The 17343-nt window shown below is 40.1% G+C and overlaps 1 protein-coding gene across 2 annotated transcripts in view; it reads right to left on the bottom strand.

Moving 5' to 3' along the window:
* Window positions 1-17343, bottom strand: part of SLC25A13 (solute carrier family 25 member 13) — a 130723-nt gene that overhangs the window by 34050 nt on the left and 79330 nt on the right. For both annotated transcript variants that reach the window (XM_084618810.1, XM_084618809.1), the window contains 6 exons: window positions 13709-13855; window positions 12234-12372; window positions 11351-11444; window positions 11096-11180; window positions 5562-5646; window positions 4986-5144 (listed from right to left, as the gene is read on the bottom strand). In XM_084618810.1, the coding sequence (XP_084474936.1) occupies window positions 4986-5144; window positions 5562-5646; window positions 11096-11180; window positions 11351-11444; window positions 12234-12372; window positions 13709-13855 (709 nt within the window). The remainder of the gene's footprint in view (window positions 1-4985; window positions 5145-5561; window positions 5647-11095; window positions 11181-11350; window positions 11445-12233; window positions 12373-13708; window positions 13856-17343) is intronic.

Below are 17343 nucleotides of genomic sequence, written 5' to 3'. Positions count from 1 at the left end.
TAGTCGGGTATTTATTAATTATGTGCATCATAACAAGCACACACACGTACATGTCTTCACACAAAACAATTATGTTAAAACAGCATTACAATTACATTGTTCAACAGTCAAACGAAAGAAAATTCCAATGGTGCAAATGCATGTACAGCTAGCCAAAAAAATGGGAAAATTTTGTGAAGGCAAATTGTCCACATTTGGCTGAAGAATTTTAAATTTTGAATATTTTCAATTAGTTCTAGTTGCATGTGCAACCTTAACTCTGTGTTCTTTGCAAATACACTCTGACAATGTGTGATCATGTAATGAATGACTACTTGTTCCACAGGACCCCGCCTCATTCAGCCAGTTGTGCACAATGAATGAGGCAGGGACACATACTGAATAAGACTGAATTCTAACAATCCATGTCTTATTTTGGACCTAATTCTATTTGCAATCATCACTTTATAAATATAAAGTAAATCTGAATTTACATCAGCATAAACAGAGTACATCTGGACCTTTCCTGGATATAACGACAGTGCATGCACACTTCACACACTCCATCTCAAGCCCAATGAAATCAAGAGAAAAATTCCCATTGACTCTGATAGATGTGCAGTGACAAAATATTGGGAGATCGTTAATTTAAAGAAATTGTATATATTCAGTGTCCAATTTTTGGAACCCTTATAATTGGGACAAATGGAACTGATTTTCACTGGACAGATTTGGGAACGGTCACTTTGCCATATTTTTTCTATCCCAATTGTTCAAGGTAGTAAAGGTACTTAAAAAAAAAAAAGCAAAAATGTGTTTATCCTGGCAAAAGTCATTTCTTCCCATCTGCCTTCTTCTGCACTCAAAAAACCCAACTGAATTGTTTTCACTCAAGCTTTCCACAAAAATTTACCTGAGAGAGGAAGTTTCAACCCAAAAAGTGAAAATTATAAAACATCTAAAAAACCCAAAACCCTTCATAGTATGAGAATACTTAGGCAATTTTAATTAGACGTGTTGCTGTGTGTGCCACCTATAAAATATTATATATAATAAAGAGAAATGCTACTTAATAGTAGTTTCCCCATATAATCTATGCACATATTAGGTTTCTGACCTCGCATTATACTAGGGCTCTGAAAGAAGGCAAAGATGGATATGGTAAAAAAAAGTAGTATTACAAATTAAATTAAAAGCTTATGGAATCAGAGAAAAAAATTTCAAATCAGTATATATCAAATCAGCACTATAAACTGTTTCTGCTTCATTTCAGTAGTGGGGGAGACAGGTCTTATTAATCAAAAATATATTATAGGTTTCTGTGGATGATCAGATCTTGGTTTCACACCATGCTTTATTTTTATTTTTTTAGTATCAGCTAACTATACCACACAAACAGTGAGTAAGTGGGACGACTTGTTGCTCCATCTATGAAAAATGCTTGAAACCCCTATGACACACAATGCAGAGTTGATAATTGAACACGGCAAACTTTCCTCTTACATGATTTACACAGGAAAACAGACAATATGAGAGTACTACCACTCCATAAATTAGTACCCAATTGCAAGTTTCCAGAAAATGAAGTTTCTATCACAGAGATCCCATTTCATTAGTAGTATGAGACACATGTAAATTCATATGGTGACCAAAAGGCATGATTAAAGTCTATAGATCATGAAGTGTTGGGGGGTATTGTGGCACTGGAGGGGTCATCTTTGGAATTAAGAGAAAAATAAAGTCCCTATCATTTGGTCAAAGATCCCAGGTCTCTCCCCTCACCTCAGTAGAAGGGGTATTTCCACATTGGCACCTTAGAAAGTTACAAAAAGTATGTACCAGTGTTTATATTGTGCCCATAATCACTGTCATGTAGGTGCCTTCCAAGTGACACCATCCCAATTACCCTGAGAACTGAACTCTCTTTAAAGAAAATTTAATGCTCTCTTTACATCCACAAGATGGTGTAATTTATCCTTATCTGAGATTGGTGGTTTAAGATATGGTATTTCTGCTCTTTTAAAAATTGGAGTGGAAATAAAAAAATCTCTGTTTGCTCCAGTGAATGGAAAAATGTGATCTGTTTAAAAAATATCCAAAGTAGGGTCTGGAAGACCTGCTTACTTGTCTGACACTGCAGTGCACAGAGTATCTAATGCCCAACTATCTCAATTCTGAATAATTGCACTGTTAACAGAGTTCTTCAGATTACTGAAGTTTCCACTGCTAACAAACATGGCTCTGAGCGCTGCATATTATCATAAAGAGCCTCAGTTATTGAACAGTGGGACATATGTGCTACTTTAACCTTAAATACTGAATTTACAGGGAACTACAGACAGCAACATGAAGTGACATGGGAAGTTTTTCTGTCAAAGTAAGCATAGTGCTATATAGCAGGTGAATGTACTAATCTGTAAATTCGTCCCTCAAATTCTTGTCATCCCCCCTCAGCATCCAAACCTAACTGGAACCTCTTCAACCTCCCCTCAGCTGCCAAATTTTCCCAGTGTACTTTTGTCATACACCTGGCAATCAGGTAGCAGCCCAACAGCCATTGCAAGTAGCTAGAGGGAGTTCCAAATTCTTTAATAAATTCCATCTATATTCATCTTTAAAAAGGGAAGTTACACCACGGCAAACTTCAAACAAAGCATTTGTACAAAATGCAGTTTACTTTGCCAGCAAATTGCCTCTACAATGACTGTGTTGTTCAAAATAATCCAGTTTCTTCTCCTGTTTAAGCCTGAAATGAGATCATAATCCTGTGTTTAGGGCATTAACACTGTCAAACTGATTGCAAATTCACCGTTTCAGAATCTACTTCAAGATAACAGAGATGATGGGCTATGGTCGAGGAAGCTCATAAACCCAGTATTACTTGCCTGAAAACTGGCAAAAGGAGCAACACAGGACAATGTACAAACAACGTGATGAGCAAAAGGAGTTTATCTTTATGCAGGACATGTCTGATTTCCCCAATTTGAAATTCTCTCTGTGTTAGAGCGGTTTATACAATTTGTCAGAAGAAGATATAATGGAATTCTCATGGCATCCTGATGGCACCAATTTGCTATTTCGGAAACGCAGGTAAAGCAGCTGTACACTAGGAAATTAAATTATATTTTTCATCTAATAGTTGGGCATTTTCTAAGGTTTTGGTTGCTAGAAACCCCTAGCAAGAAGAAAGTATCTGTCACCATTCTTTACTAAATTACTAGGCTTGATCAAAAAACTCATAGCACATTTAGCTACCTAGTCATTAAATATCCATTGTGTTTAATCTACATAATCTGTGTCTATAGAGGAATTAGTCAACCAACATCCAATAATAAAAAGCACACATTACAGCGGTGGCGCCCAAACTTTTCCTGCTGTGCTCCCACCGCACACAAGTAATGAATCTGTCCGTGCCCCCCTTCCATTACTGCACAGCCCAGGATCCCTCAGCAGAGGAGCATGGGCTGAGGTGGAGTGGGGGCAGAACTGGGGGTGGGGGAGGAGCTGGGGCTAGAGGCAGAGCTGGCCTTCGGATGGAGAGGAAATGAGGGCGGGCGGACCCATGGCTGGGGATGGAGCTGCAACTGGATGGCACTCCCTCCCTGCCACCCCATGGGTGTTGTCCCAGGCCCCGTCGCACCCCCCTCCCCGAAAGTTCCTTCACACCCCTTAGGGGGGCATGCCTCAGGGAGCACTGCGTTACAGGGAGAGTGAGTAGCAACACCTATTATTAAGGTTGAGGCAAGGTAGGTTTTTATTGGTATTTATTGGACCAACTTCTGTTGGAAGAAGGTACAAGGTTTCAAGCTGCACAAAGCTCTTCCTCAAGTCTACATCACCACTGTAAACTATTATTACAGCTGTCTAACACTTTGTATTATAACTCTGTTTTCTGTTGCTTATAACTTTGTCAAACTGTAATCTGCTGGACTGAAATTGTCTATGCTTCATTTGTGCCTCAGGTTGAATTTCTTACGGGAAGTCAGACCAAAAACAACAGTTGTTTTCAGAAATTATGTTCAGTCACTACAGTGTCACGTATGCTTACTCTAAAAAGATATCCAAAATCAGCTTCAATCCAGGTTTGTATGAGGGCAAAATAGGAAATGAAAGTCGAATCTTCACTGATATGTGTCAGAGGAGCATAAACTACCTCTGGTAGTGTACTTAATATGTCTGATTCCAGAAGAAGAGTAATTTACTTTACCTGTGTGCCACCACTGGAAAAACTGCAGTCACGTGTATCAGTTTATAATTATCTGTGACAACCTATCCATAACCTGAAGTAATATTGTTGATGTTTTTTCTTTTTGTGTCAATACTTGAACCCAGCAGTCTCTTGGATTCTGAATTGGAGCCATGGCTGGCAAGATAACAGGGGCTGGTGTACATAAAAGATGACCAACTCTATTCCGTGGACAACATGTGATCAGTCAAGCACATGCTGATGGTCCAAGAAGAGCTAGCTGTTCACATGGTATTGACTTTCCTTCTTGTTTTCAGCCAAAAGAAACTTAACAGATGGGAGGGTACAATAAAATGAAGAGCAGAAGTAGATGGTTTGATTAACTTTTGTCAAAAATTACAAGATGCTCATCATACTAAAGACTGCAAAAGGACATCAAAGCTTTTCTAATGCTAAGTTTTCCCTGTCAGCAATTGCTGTAGTTGCCACAGCAGTGCTATACAATTGCAGATGGGAGGGGACGTGGTCCACGACATTGTGAATGAAGAGAGGAAGAGGCCCCCAAGATAATTTCTCAATTAAGATGTGCTTTGTACTATGAAAAAGTTCACAGACCCCTGACCTAGAAGAGAGTTGTGACTTAATATTAGGAGCAACAAGTCTGATCAAAGACATTTAGACGACACAAGCATAAACCAGGCCCAGAATATTAGTTTTTTCCCTTTTTATTCAAGCCCCAACAACAGAGACTGAGGAATTCAGGTTGGCAGAAAATTTTTTTTAGTTTATTATATATTATATATGACATTTGGAAACTGACCTCTGTACAGTCCAAAGAAGCCTTCATAACGCAGCACTTTCTTAAAGCAATCAAAGCTGTTTTTGTACATAAGTTCTCCCACAAATGACCCGGTAGAGCGCTGGTTTTGCATTCGAGTTTTCACCAGATCAATTGGATACACTGCAGTAGCTCCAACAGCTGCAAATAAAATTTGATGTGTGGAAAAGTGTTTTTCTGCATCCGTTTTATTTTTTTTAAACACATTCTATGCTTATATCTCAATAATCACTTGTGTCTTTTTCATCTACAATATAAGCTGGTTCAGTAAAGGGGAGTCACAGTCCATTTTAATTAAAAGTGCATATCATAGCCCTTCCTCATCATTAGCCTGTCTCTTATGAAACCAGTCTGGTGACAAGCCAGGCAGAAAAAACACCTGTAAATCTCGGATCACTTGCCAGTACAGAAGAAATTATACAACAGGTTCCCCCTGCTCTAATTCTCTCTCAGAGTTATGGCTCAAAAAGAAAGATAGGCAAGGCTTTATCTTCCTACACTTAAACAGGAGAAAGAAAGACAGAAAGATGCAAATTCTTGCACTTATCCATGACTAACCTCCAGCAATTGAACCCAGGGCAAACCTGTAGGCTGATTCTGCTATCTGGATGAGAATAGGGCGAGAAACATCACCTGGAGCTTTCTGCAAGGGGAGGGGTTGGGACAATGAGAAGAGTAAAAAAAAATTAGACTACCATTTCACTACAGTAAATCTTATAACCAGATAGATACGTGGACAGTAGATATGTGTAGAGTGAAGCCAATGTCAGATACCACTAGGTAATCCCAGCGGTATGTTAGAAAACAACCCCTAAAAAATAATTGAAAATTGCAGTTCCATTTTCTGTGTTATTGCAAAAATGTAACCTGTTATGACTGGAATAGAAAAGACAAGAGCACTGGGCGTTCCCAACATAATAAGATATCCCCAAAGTCAAACAGTGACCAAAATGCTTTATAAAAAAAGCACTAGCAGACAAATCACCATTTCCTACACCTGGAAACAATTCTACTTTGAAATTCCTGTGTGTTAGTATTCAAACACTGATTGGATTTACATTTAAGAAATGTTCCAAGTTCAGAATTGCTTTCTAGTAGCAGAAAGGAACTCAGAGACAGTGGTAATCCTTACACTCTCCTTTCCCACCATTACCTTCTCTAATAAGGTTGGTGGATGCTCTAGGGAATAGGACAATATGGAAGTTTTAATTTCACTACTGAAATCGTCTATTTTTCCTTATTTTATTTTATCAGTTTTTTTTTAAATGAACTGTTATATACTCTAGTGATCTAGAGCAAATAGCTTGAATTGCCTAAAAATAAATTATATGTATCACAGTTTACTGCAAGGTAACTAAAATTCTTTCACTACAAGCACCAAGTAGAACTAGTGGTTCTCAACCTTTCCAGACTACTGTACCCCTTGTAGAGTCTGATTTGTCTTGTGTACCCTGAAGTTTCACCTCACTTAAAAACTACTTGCTTACAAAATCAGACATAAAAATACAAAACTGTCACAGTACACTATTACTGAAAAATTGCTTATGTTCTCATTTTGACCATATAATTATAAAATAAATCAACTGGAATATAAATACTGTACTTACATTTCAGTGTATAGTATATAGAGCAATATAAACAGGTCATTGTCTGAAAGAAATTTTAATTTGTATTGACTTTGCTAGTGCTTTTTTGCAGCCTGCTGTAAAACTAGGCAAATATCTAGATGAGTTTATGTACCCCCGGAAGACCTCTAAGTACCGCCAAGAGTACATGTACCCCTGGTTGAGAACCACTGAAGTAGATAACAGTAAAATAAAAGCTGGATGGGAGGAGTTAAGAGGTACAACTGACAACCGAAAGTGGGGATGATTTAAACAGGCTTCTTGGGCATTTCCTATCTTCTTAAAAACAGTATAACGCAGAACAAAGAACACCTGAACAGACATTCGACCCCTATGCAGAAAATTTGAGAGAATGCATGAAGCAGATGTTTCCATCACTGCAGTTTTAGCTGCACTACTGCTACCTACTGTAGCTTACACTAATTAATACATAGTACAACACAATCGCTTCTTAGCTCCCTTGCAGGACTTCTAGGAAGAGATGGTCAGCTTTTGGGAGTCAGCTAATTAGAATTCATCATAGTACACTCAATATTTACAAATTGCTAAAAAAAAACCAGGATACTGCATTGGATGGGGGGGATGGAACACACATGCACACGTACACACACACACACATAGAGGCCTGGCTGAAGGCCTGTTAGTCCTAAAAACGTAGCCTGCATCAATTCATTGTGGTCAAACTGGCGTCTCTGCACAGACCCAAAGCTCAGAACAAAAAAAAATTTAGTCTTGCAAGATACAAAGCTTGGTTTCCCTTAAACTATGTTTTTCTAAGACTATCTACACCCAAGACTGCGTCAATTTTAAGACAGTTGGAAAGACCCACAAAAACGTGATTACAAACTAAAATTGAAGACGCCTATGAGACTAAAAAAAAGGAGTTCCCAAGGTTCTTTTTTTGCCATAGAACAGTCCCACGTCTTACATTTTTTCCCCATAAAACTTATGAATCCTTCCACACAGCAGAGAGTCTTAGTTTTTAAACTATGATGGCACACTAAATGTAAAGCACAGCAGACAGACAACGTACTGAAGACTTGAACACGTACATCTCTTTAGAACAAGGACTGCCGTTTTCATTTAGCATGCTGGATGCCAGAACTGACATCCACACTGAAATCAGAAAAAAGAAAAGGAGGACTTGTGGCACCTTAGAGACTAACACATTTATTTGAGCATAAGCTTTTGTGAGCTACAGCTCACTTCATCGGATGCATTCAGTGGAAAATACAGTGGGGAGATTTATATACACAGAGAACATGAAACAATGGGTGTTACCATGCACACTGTAAAGAGAGTGATCAGGTAAGGTGAGCTATTACCAGCGGCGGAGGGGGCGGGGGGAACCTTTTGTAGTGATAATAAAGGTGGGCCATTTCCAGCAGTTGACAAGAACGTCTGAGGAACAGTTGGGGGAAGGGAGGGGGGAGAGATAAACATGGGGAAATAGTTTTACTTTGTGTAATGACACATCCACTCCCAGTCTTTATTCAAGCCTAAGTTAATTGTATCCAGTTTGCAAATTAATTCCAGTTCAATTTTGTTGAAGAATTGCCACTTTTAGGTCTGTAATCGAGTGACTAAAGAGATTTGAAGTGTTCTCCCACTGGTTTTTGAATGTTATAATTCTTGACGTCTGATTTGTATCCATTTATTCTTTTACGTAGAGACTGTCCGGTTTGGCCAATGTACATGGCAGAGGGGCATTGCTGGCACATGATGGCATATATCACATTGGTAGATGTGCAGGTGAACGAGCCTCTAATAGTGTGGCTGATATGATCAGGCCCTATGATGGTGTCCCCTGAATAGATATGTGGGCACAGTTGGCAACGGGCTTTGTTGCAAGGATAGGTTCCTGGATTAGTGGTTCTGTTGTGCGGTGTGTGGTTGCTGGTGAGTATTTGCTTCAGGTTGGGGGGCTGTCTGTAAGCAAGGACTGGCCTGTCTCCCAAGATCTGTGAGAGTGATGGGTCATCCTTAAGGATAGGCTGTAGATCCTTGATGATGCGTTGGAGAGGTTTTAGTTGGGGGCTGAAGGTGATGGCTAGTGGCGTTCTGTTATTTTCTTTGTTGGGCCTGTCCTGTAGTAGGTAACTTCTGGGTACTCTTCTGGCTCTGTCAATCTGTTTCTTCACTTCAGCAGGTGGGTATTGTAGTTGTAAGAACGCTTGATAGAGATCTTGTAGGTGTTTGTCTCTGTCTGAGGGGTTGGAGCAAATGCGGTTGTATCGCAGAGCTTGGCTGTAGACAATGGATCGTGTGGTGTGGTCAGGGTGAAAGCTGGAGGCATGTAGGTAGGCATAGTGGTCAGCAGGTTTCCAGTATAGGGTGGTGTTTATGTGACCATCACTTATGAGCACCGTAGTGTCCAGGAAGTGGATCTTTTGTGTGGATTGGTCCAGGCTGAGGTTGATGGTGGGATGGAAATTGTTGAAATTATGGTGGAATTCCTCAAGGGCTTCTTTTCCATGGGTCCAGACGATGAAGATGTCATCAGTGTAATGCAAGTAGAGTAGGAGCATTAGGGGATGAGAGCTGAGGAAGTGGCGCTCTAAATCAGCCATAAAAATGTTGGCATACTGTGAGGCCATGTGGGTACCCACAGCAATGCCGCTGATTTGAAAGTATACATTGTCCCCAAATGTGAAATTGTTATGGGTGAGGACAAAGTCAAAGTTCAGCCACCAAGTTTGCCGTGACATTATCGGGGATACTGTTCCTGACAGCTTGTAGTCCATCTTTTTGTGGAATGTTGGTGTAGAGGGTTTCTACATTCATAGTGGCCAGGATGGTGTTTTCAGGAAGATCACCGATGGATTGTAGTTTCCTCAGGAAGTCAGTGGTATCTCGAAGATAGCTGGGAGTGCTGGTAGCATAGGTCCTGAGGAGGAAGTCTACATAGCCAGACAATCCTGGTGTCAGGTTGCCAATGCCTGAGATGATGGGGCACCCAGGATTTCCAGGTTTATGGATCTTGGGTAGCAGATAGAATACCCCTGGTTGGGGTTCCGGGGTGTGTCTGTGTGGATTTGTTCTTGTGCTTTTTCAGGGAGTTTCTTGAGCAAATGCTGTAGTTTTTTTTGGTAACCCTCAGTGGGATCAGAGGGTAATGGCTTGTAGAAAGTAGTGTTGGAGAGCTGCCTAACAGCCTCTTGTTCATATTCTGACTCATTCATGACGACAACAGCACCTCCTTTGTCAGCCTTTTCGATTATGATGTCAGAGTTGTTTCTGTGACTGAAGCAAATACTCACCAGCAACCCCACACCACACAACAGAACCACTAACTCAGGAACCTATCCTTGCAACAAAGCCCGTTGCCAGCTGTGCCCACATATCTATTCAGGGGACACCATCATAGGGCCTAATCACATCAGCCACACTATCAGAGGCTCGTTCACCTGCACATCTACCAATGGGATATATGCCCCTCTGCCACGTACATTGGCTAAACTGGACAGTCTCTACGTAAAAGAATAAATGGACACAAATCAGACACCAAGAATTGTAACATTCAAAAACCAGTGGGAGAACACTTCAAATCTCTTTGGTCACTCGATTACAGACCTAAAAGTGGGAATTCTCCAACATAAAAACTTCAAAAACAGACCCCAACAAGAGACTGCTGAATTGGAATTAATTTGCAAACTGGATACAATTAACTCAGGCTTGAATAAAGACTGGGAGTGGATGGGGCATTACACAAAGTAGAACTATTTGCCCATGTTTATCTCCCCCTGCCCCGCTGTTCCTCAGACGTTCTTGTCAACTGCTGGAAATGGCCCACCTTGATTATCACTACAAAAGGCTTTTTCCCCCCTCTCTCCTGCTGGTAATAGCTCACCTTACCTGATCACTCTCCTTACAGTGTGTATGGTAACACCTATTGTTTCATGTCCTCTGTGTATATAAATCTCCCCACTGTATTTCCACTGAATGAGTCCGATGAAGTGAGCTGTAGCTCAGGAAAGCTTATGCTCAAATAAATGTGTTAGTCTCTAAGGTGTCACAAGTCCTCCTTTTCTTTTTGCGGATACAGACTAACACGGCTGCCACTCTGAAACCGGAAGTCAGAAAGTCTTCCTTCCTCATTAAAAACTACTTTGAGGGAGATAATCAGGGAGGGTTAAACTTCTTTAGTAAGTGAGCATACATCATCTTTTTGTAAGTGGTTAGATGACACTTTTACACTTTTGTTTTATCCTTACAATCAAATCTATCACATTTCAACTTCTTAAATGGCAAGAGTAAAAAATTAGCAACTGTTTTGGATGAAAGGGGGAGGAGGGACGGGGGGGTGTTTAAAGTGAAGATTCCAACAATACCCTTTGTTCTTTAGGTTATAAAGTGCAAAAGAAAGGAAACATGGCTAACTCAGACAAGAAGAGAAGAGCAGGGCATTGAGAGGGTGGAAGGAATAAAAAAGTATGCTAAAAGCATCATTACAGCTTCTTTTCTTACCTGTCTCTGAGCCTCAGCAAGATTGTAGGGCAGTGTTCCCTCTTCCAGAGGAGCAATTCTTTCAATGTCAGCTAGTGTCATACGTCTGTGAGGACCAAGCAAACACTAAACTGAAATTTACATTAAACAGAGGGTTTTTAAACAACTATAAGTTACCTGTACTTCTAGGCAGTGTTCTAGACTTCCCCACTTCCCACTGTTTTTAAAAAAAAAAAAAAAAAAAAAGACAGAGAGAGAGAGATAATTTCTACTTACCCCCGTGGCTCATATAAATCTGCTAACTGAAACAAGATGTCAACTTCCATTGGTGTAACCTGACCAAATTTCTGAGCTGCCAGAACAAACTCCTCTACAACAGAATAAAAATATATGAGAGAGGAAAACTAATCAAACCAAAACAGAACACCCCGAGCATCCCAGAGTCATCATTCATTTTAGTATTAAACCAAGACACTGCAAAAAGTGCTCCTACCACAATGTAAATGTATGTTTTAAATTCTACATCAAGCATGGAAATAGAGTAGCTTTCTGGTTTTCAAACTCAGTGCCATCAGCAGGATTTAAGATATCTGACATACGGTACCAATCAGTTGTGGGTCCGAGGAGAAAAAACAACAACAACAAATCCAAACACCCCATGAACAAAGATGTGGACCTTTTCATGTATATGTCCCAGTAGGCCACATTAAATGAAGCTTTGGTGTTGCAGAGGGAATTCTCTATAAAAGCGATTAGATAGAGCAGATAACATCTTGTTCCAAGCTTGTAGATCAGCTTACTATGCCGCCACTACAAGTTTATGGAATTCTTTAACTACCCTTGAAGGTCAGTTTTAATAGGCTGCCAATTTGGCAGGAGTCCTAGGAAGTTTTTGAAGACTTTGAATATCTTTACATTCTCTCCTCACCCAGCTCCCTTCCCCCGCAGACATCTTCAGTTTCCTAGGACTTTCTCCCTGGCGGTAACAAAATGGAAATCCCGGAGGGTGGACTAAACAGGAGCATGAATGGTTGAACAATACACCACAAAGAGCTGAAAACACAGGCACAAGTTTGTTTGTTTGCTTTAAAAAGCACATGAACGAGTTCCCTCCCCCAAGCCAATGCTCCGACTGCACAATCAGAACATTTCTACTAACCTTTAGTCACTTCCACATCTTTTCTATTTCCAGCCAGAGTACTGTAGATCTTCCTAATGAGCTCCATGTTGTTAAGAAGGGAATTAAATCCATTAAAATAGGAAAAGCTGACCTGATGGGAAGTGGTACCTCCAGCAGCCTGCAACAGAGAGAGTAAAAAAAGAGAGAAGGAGAGGAGCTATTTTAACCGTTTTGCAACACTTTAGGATCAAGAAAATCTTTGAATAAAGCTTTGAAACAACATTAGTTTACAACAACGACAGTAGCAAGGGATTTCTTTTTAAATGCAAAATAAATAGCCATATGAAAGAGTCTTATGTTACTGAAACTAATCATAACCAGAATGTAAGACTCACCCCACCCCTAGAAGCCTAAACAAATACATATGCAGGATTATAACAACATGACCAGCAGTAATTTACAGAGTTCAAGTTTCAATACTGTTTCAGTTGGACATATTTCATAAGTTGGTTTATTTCTTCAATTGAGAAAATCTTAAAACTTATAGATACACAGAAAAACTTAATCAAAACACATTTTAAAAATGGTTAACCCAAACATTTCAATTCAGAGCACACTGTGTTGGTTAAATACAATAAGTACATTCAGTACAATATAATTTAAGTACAGCATTCATAACCTAGCACATTTCTGACCACTGAAAACAGGAGATATGTCACAGGAGATGGGGGAAAGGAAAAAGACACACATGCAAGTCATTGTTAGGTTGGATATGCAGAGGCAACCCTCTCTACACGGCTCTGAAGAGACCTCACCCACAGTAGCAGGTTCAGATCTAGGCACTACCACAAAGATATAGACCAAATTAGTCCAAAATTAAGATATTCAGCACAAGGCTGGAATCACTGACCAAAGGAAGGGGTGGAAAGTGTAGTGGGTGATACATTTAAAATCTGAATGGAAAAGTATTGGGGGAGGGGGAGGAATATATTATAGGGAATAAACCCAAACTGCCACAGAATAGACTGGATGAACCAACCCAAGTCTTATCTAATTTCTATTCATTCTATAATATGGTTTGAAAAGCTCTTTCAACAGTTTCTAGTGACAATTCCCAGCTTTCACTGTTCCAGATATGACACACAATTGTGAGCTCTTAGTGGAACTTTAAGCTAACAAAACAAATATTTCAAGAACGATTGCTCAGGTGGAGCAATGGCTTGTTGGAATAGAGTACAATTTGCCACGACAGAACAATATGTTGGTATGACACAGCCCAAGGTTTTTCACCATTCATAATTTGCTTGGGCTCTTGTGTGAGGAATTGACAGGAGGATCTCTGAAGAGAGATAGCCTGAGATGAGAGTCTAAGTTTGTGTATGTGGACAATTATGTATCAAGTGATGGGCACAGGGTGCAAACAGAGTAATAAATTTGGGGAAGGGACTGTCTCTGCGTTTGCACAATGAGACCCTGATCTCTATGACAGTACAAATAAGCTATGCACAACTTACTGCTACTAGACATTCTTCTACAAATGGTGTCAACATGTGTGGCCGGATAGTGACCATAATGTCCCTGAAGTCAATGGCAGTGACTCTTCCAGCTCGAGCATTGTCTCGCTGCACAAATGCTTGTTTTGCATGTTCCAACTGTATCTCCTGAAAATGCATTAAAACAAAGTTATATTTTGCTTTAGCTGTATTATGTACATTAAAAGTTAAAATCCACAGCATACCTGATGCTCTACAAAAGAGAGTTACATGTTGTCCTCCCCCCAGATAGGGACAGAGTTCTGCATTTATTATTGTTCAACCTCAAATAAGGTCTCCACTAATATTTTTCTACATCTCAAATACAAAATTCTCTTCCTTCTCTGGGCTTGTCTATGCAGGGAAGAGCCAAGAATAGCTAACGTGGAATAGCTATAAGTGCAAATAACTATTCTGCCCTAACTTCCTGTGCAGACACACTTAGCATGAAACAGAAGTGTCCACAAAAGGAGTGAGTGCAGAATTTGGGCTTTAAATTCACACCCTAGCTTACTTCTCACTAGCTTCCCTTTAGGTTCTGCAATTCATTTACCAGAGAAATGTGAGCAAGAGTTTCAAAAGACCATACAGGTGTGCTCCTATTTATGTATTTCAATGTAACCAAAGGTGTCACATCAGAGAGCATTTATCAGTTTACTGTAAGTTTTAGAGTAGGTCAATCAAATCTTTGTAAAATTATATTTGTCTGTGTTCAGCTCCCACAAATGATCTCTGCAAGGAGGAGAATGTGAATATTCCTTCACAAGGCATCTTTATTTATTTCTTTTAAAACAGAAGGTCTCTTATTTGTCAAATGCTGTAGTGAAAAAGGTAAAATCAAACTAGAAGCCAGTTTAGAAAGCTTTGCATCACCACACCTTTGTTGTTATTTCCACTGCTACCGAACCACGATCACCTTTCAAGATATCAGCATTAATAGTAGATGGATATCAATCATTTGATTTACCTGATAGCAGCACTCAATGTTTTCACAGCTTGTGACTCAAATGTACTCGGGGGGCGGGGGGGAGAGGAGAAGAGACACATGACAAGTAATCACTCCAAAAATTACAAAATTACATCTTCTCCTACAGTCATCTACATCCTGCTCCTTGCAGCAGGCAGATTGTTTTTCTCCTTTCGGTGAAAAACTGGAGGTTTTTATGACTAAACTACACCAACAAAATCCAAACTTAGCATAGGACAAGTTACAGATTCTGACTTACTACAAAACCAACTGAAAATCTTTGACATTGTCCAACACATAGTGACAGTGAAGACACAGACAGGTAGACTCCCCTGTTTAGGATTAATCCCTTTTAATGGGAAAAGGGGGAAAATGCAGACATTCCAGCAGTTACTACAATGTTATCCCTTGCAGCTTCAAATCTCATTAAAATGTCTTTTCCCTGGAAGGATATTGCTTATTTCTAAGCCACAGCTTAAATGAATTGGTGTGGAGTGCTTTCCTAGATACTGAACTTGTCTTGCAATGGGACAGATGCACTTTGCTATTCTCTCCAAAACTCACATTTTTAAAAAACATTCTAAAAAGTCAAATTAAACTGAGACCTTGTACTAATCAAGATTCACTATTATGCTGCTTTTAAAGGTGCAATGTCTTCAATAATAAGTAGAGGAAATCAGTATTTGTCTCATAGGCAACACCAGTATTCAGTGGGATAAAGAATAGGAAACAAATGGCAAATACAATATTTGTGCCACGACTTCTTACATCCTGGCCTCATGGGCTTCTGAAACAGTTTTAATTTAATTTCTAATCAACATCTTTAGAATTTGTACCTGGTCTTCAAGTTATGAGGAAGCAAGATAATATGTTAGGCAAAAAATGAGCACTGCTAAATGTTTCAATACTCTAATTCACCCACTAAACTATTCAAAAATTTCTGGTTCTAATGAGAAATGCTTATGGAGGTTACAATATTTTAGCCATAAAATTTGAGTTACGATTCCAGGTCTGTCACATTTCCTTTACACTACAGCCCCCTGCGGGGAGGCTAGGGAGGGGATGCTATAATTCAGCAACAACATTCACTGGCTGAAGGTGGCCATGTCAGTTCTTGCTTCAGCCTGGCTATGACTATAATTTCATTTATTATAACAAATGTTGAAGCAAGCAGTTTGGGAAGGCTTTAGATGGGAAGAGTGCAAGAAAACAAAGTTTGTCAACTTGAGGCAGGCAGCAACTTGGGAGTTTGCCTGCACGGAGCTCAGATGATGAACTGGACACAAAAATTCTTGTACCCCTGTTGAATACCATCGAGCATATGAACATGCTCATTTTTTGCATCCATTGCAGTAACACCATGAATATTCAAAATGAATATCTGGAACATGCTAAAGAGGGTCGTCTTCTCTCTTATTTAAATACATTTAAAACATCTTTTTTTTTTATTCAAACTGCCAGAGAATTTCTGGATTGGCAGATTTCAGCACTGCAGTGCTGCATAAATCAGGGAGCCCTGCCACAGGACCTAGGCACAACCTGCCATAAAGTATAAAGAGCAAGTCCTGACTATGTACACTGAAATGTCAAGGTAGGGCAGGGAGTGTGCAGGACACAGTTCCAGCCTGTCCTGCTACATTTCCTTGCTTCTGATTGTAAATTAGTTCATTGTCAGGGTAGCAGTTTATGCCCTAATTTGATAGCCACAGGGATTATTAAAAACTTTACAGCAGTACCATAATACTAATGTCGGTATGAGAATGTAGTAATGGACAAGCACAATGTCTCACCACAGGACAACAAGGCACTATCCACGGGATATAATGACCAGGATCCAAGGACCCATTTTTCATCAGGCCGCAGGTGACCCACTAATGAGGGCCTCCTGTACAATCCTATTTCCCTCATCCTTATCTTGCCAACACCGTTTCTCTATGCTCCGCACGTGCTGGGCAGGTTTAACTAGGGAGAAGAATTATCCAACTTGGTTAACACAGTAATAGTACAGGGCAAAGCACATAATGCTGCCACCTGACCCCATGCCCCAACAGCTGGCCAAATGGGGAAGAGCAGATGACAGCTGAGGAAGGCATAAAAGCACTCGTGGTTCCTATGGACCATGACACACCCCTTATGCGCGCACGCACACACACACGTCCAATTTGTGAACAGTTACTCAGCAAACCCATCCTGACCTGATGACGGGGATTCTGTGTGATCAAAGGTTTTTCCTCTGCACAGTTTAGAAACTCTATGTGTATGTCTACACAGCAAAAAAAAAAAAACCCACTGCTGGCCTACATCAGCTGATTAGGACCTGAGTCGGAGGCCAGAAGTCTACACAGCAATGAAACAGCCTGCAGCCTGAGCCCCATGAGCTCAAGTCAGCTGACCCGGGCCAGCAGCAGGTTTTTCTTTGCTATGTAGATGTACCCTAAATGGTTTGAGCACATTCTCAAGATTTGGAGAAAACTATCCACACCCCTCCACGCTCACTGCAAGGATTTTAACCCAGTTTTTATGGGTATGATTAATCTGAGATAGTCAGACAAGCATCTTCTTTCAGAATTAAATGGAAAGAGCAATTGTCCTCTGTCCCTCACTGCCATCCAAAACATCAGCAAAGTGAAGAGGTGGTGGAAAAGTATAT

The sequence above is a fragment of the Lepidochelys olivacea genome (genome assembly GCF_965140295.1).
Source record: "Lepidochelys olivacea isolate rLepOli2 genome assembly, chromosome: 2".
Taxonomy (NCBI): domain Eukaryota; kingdom Metazoa; phylum Chordata; order Testudines; family Cheloniidae; genus Lepidochelys; species Lepidochelys olivacea.
Note: the sequence above shows the minus strand (reverse complement) of the source record. Positions and strands in the feature narration are given on the sequence as shown.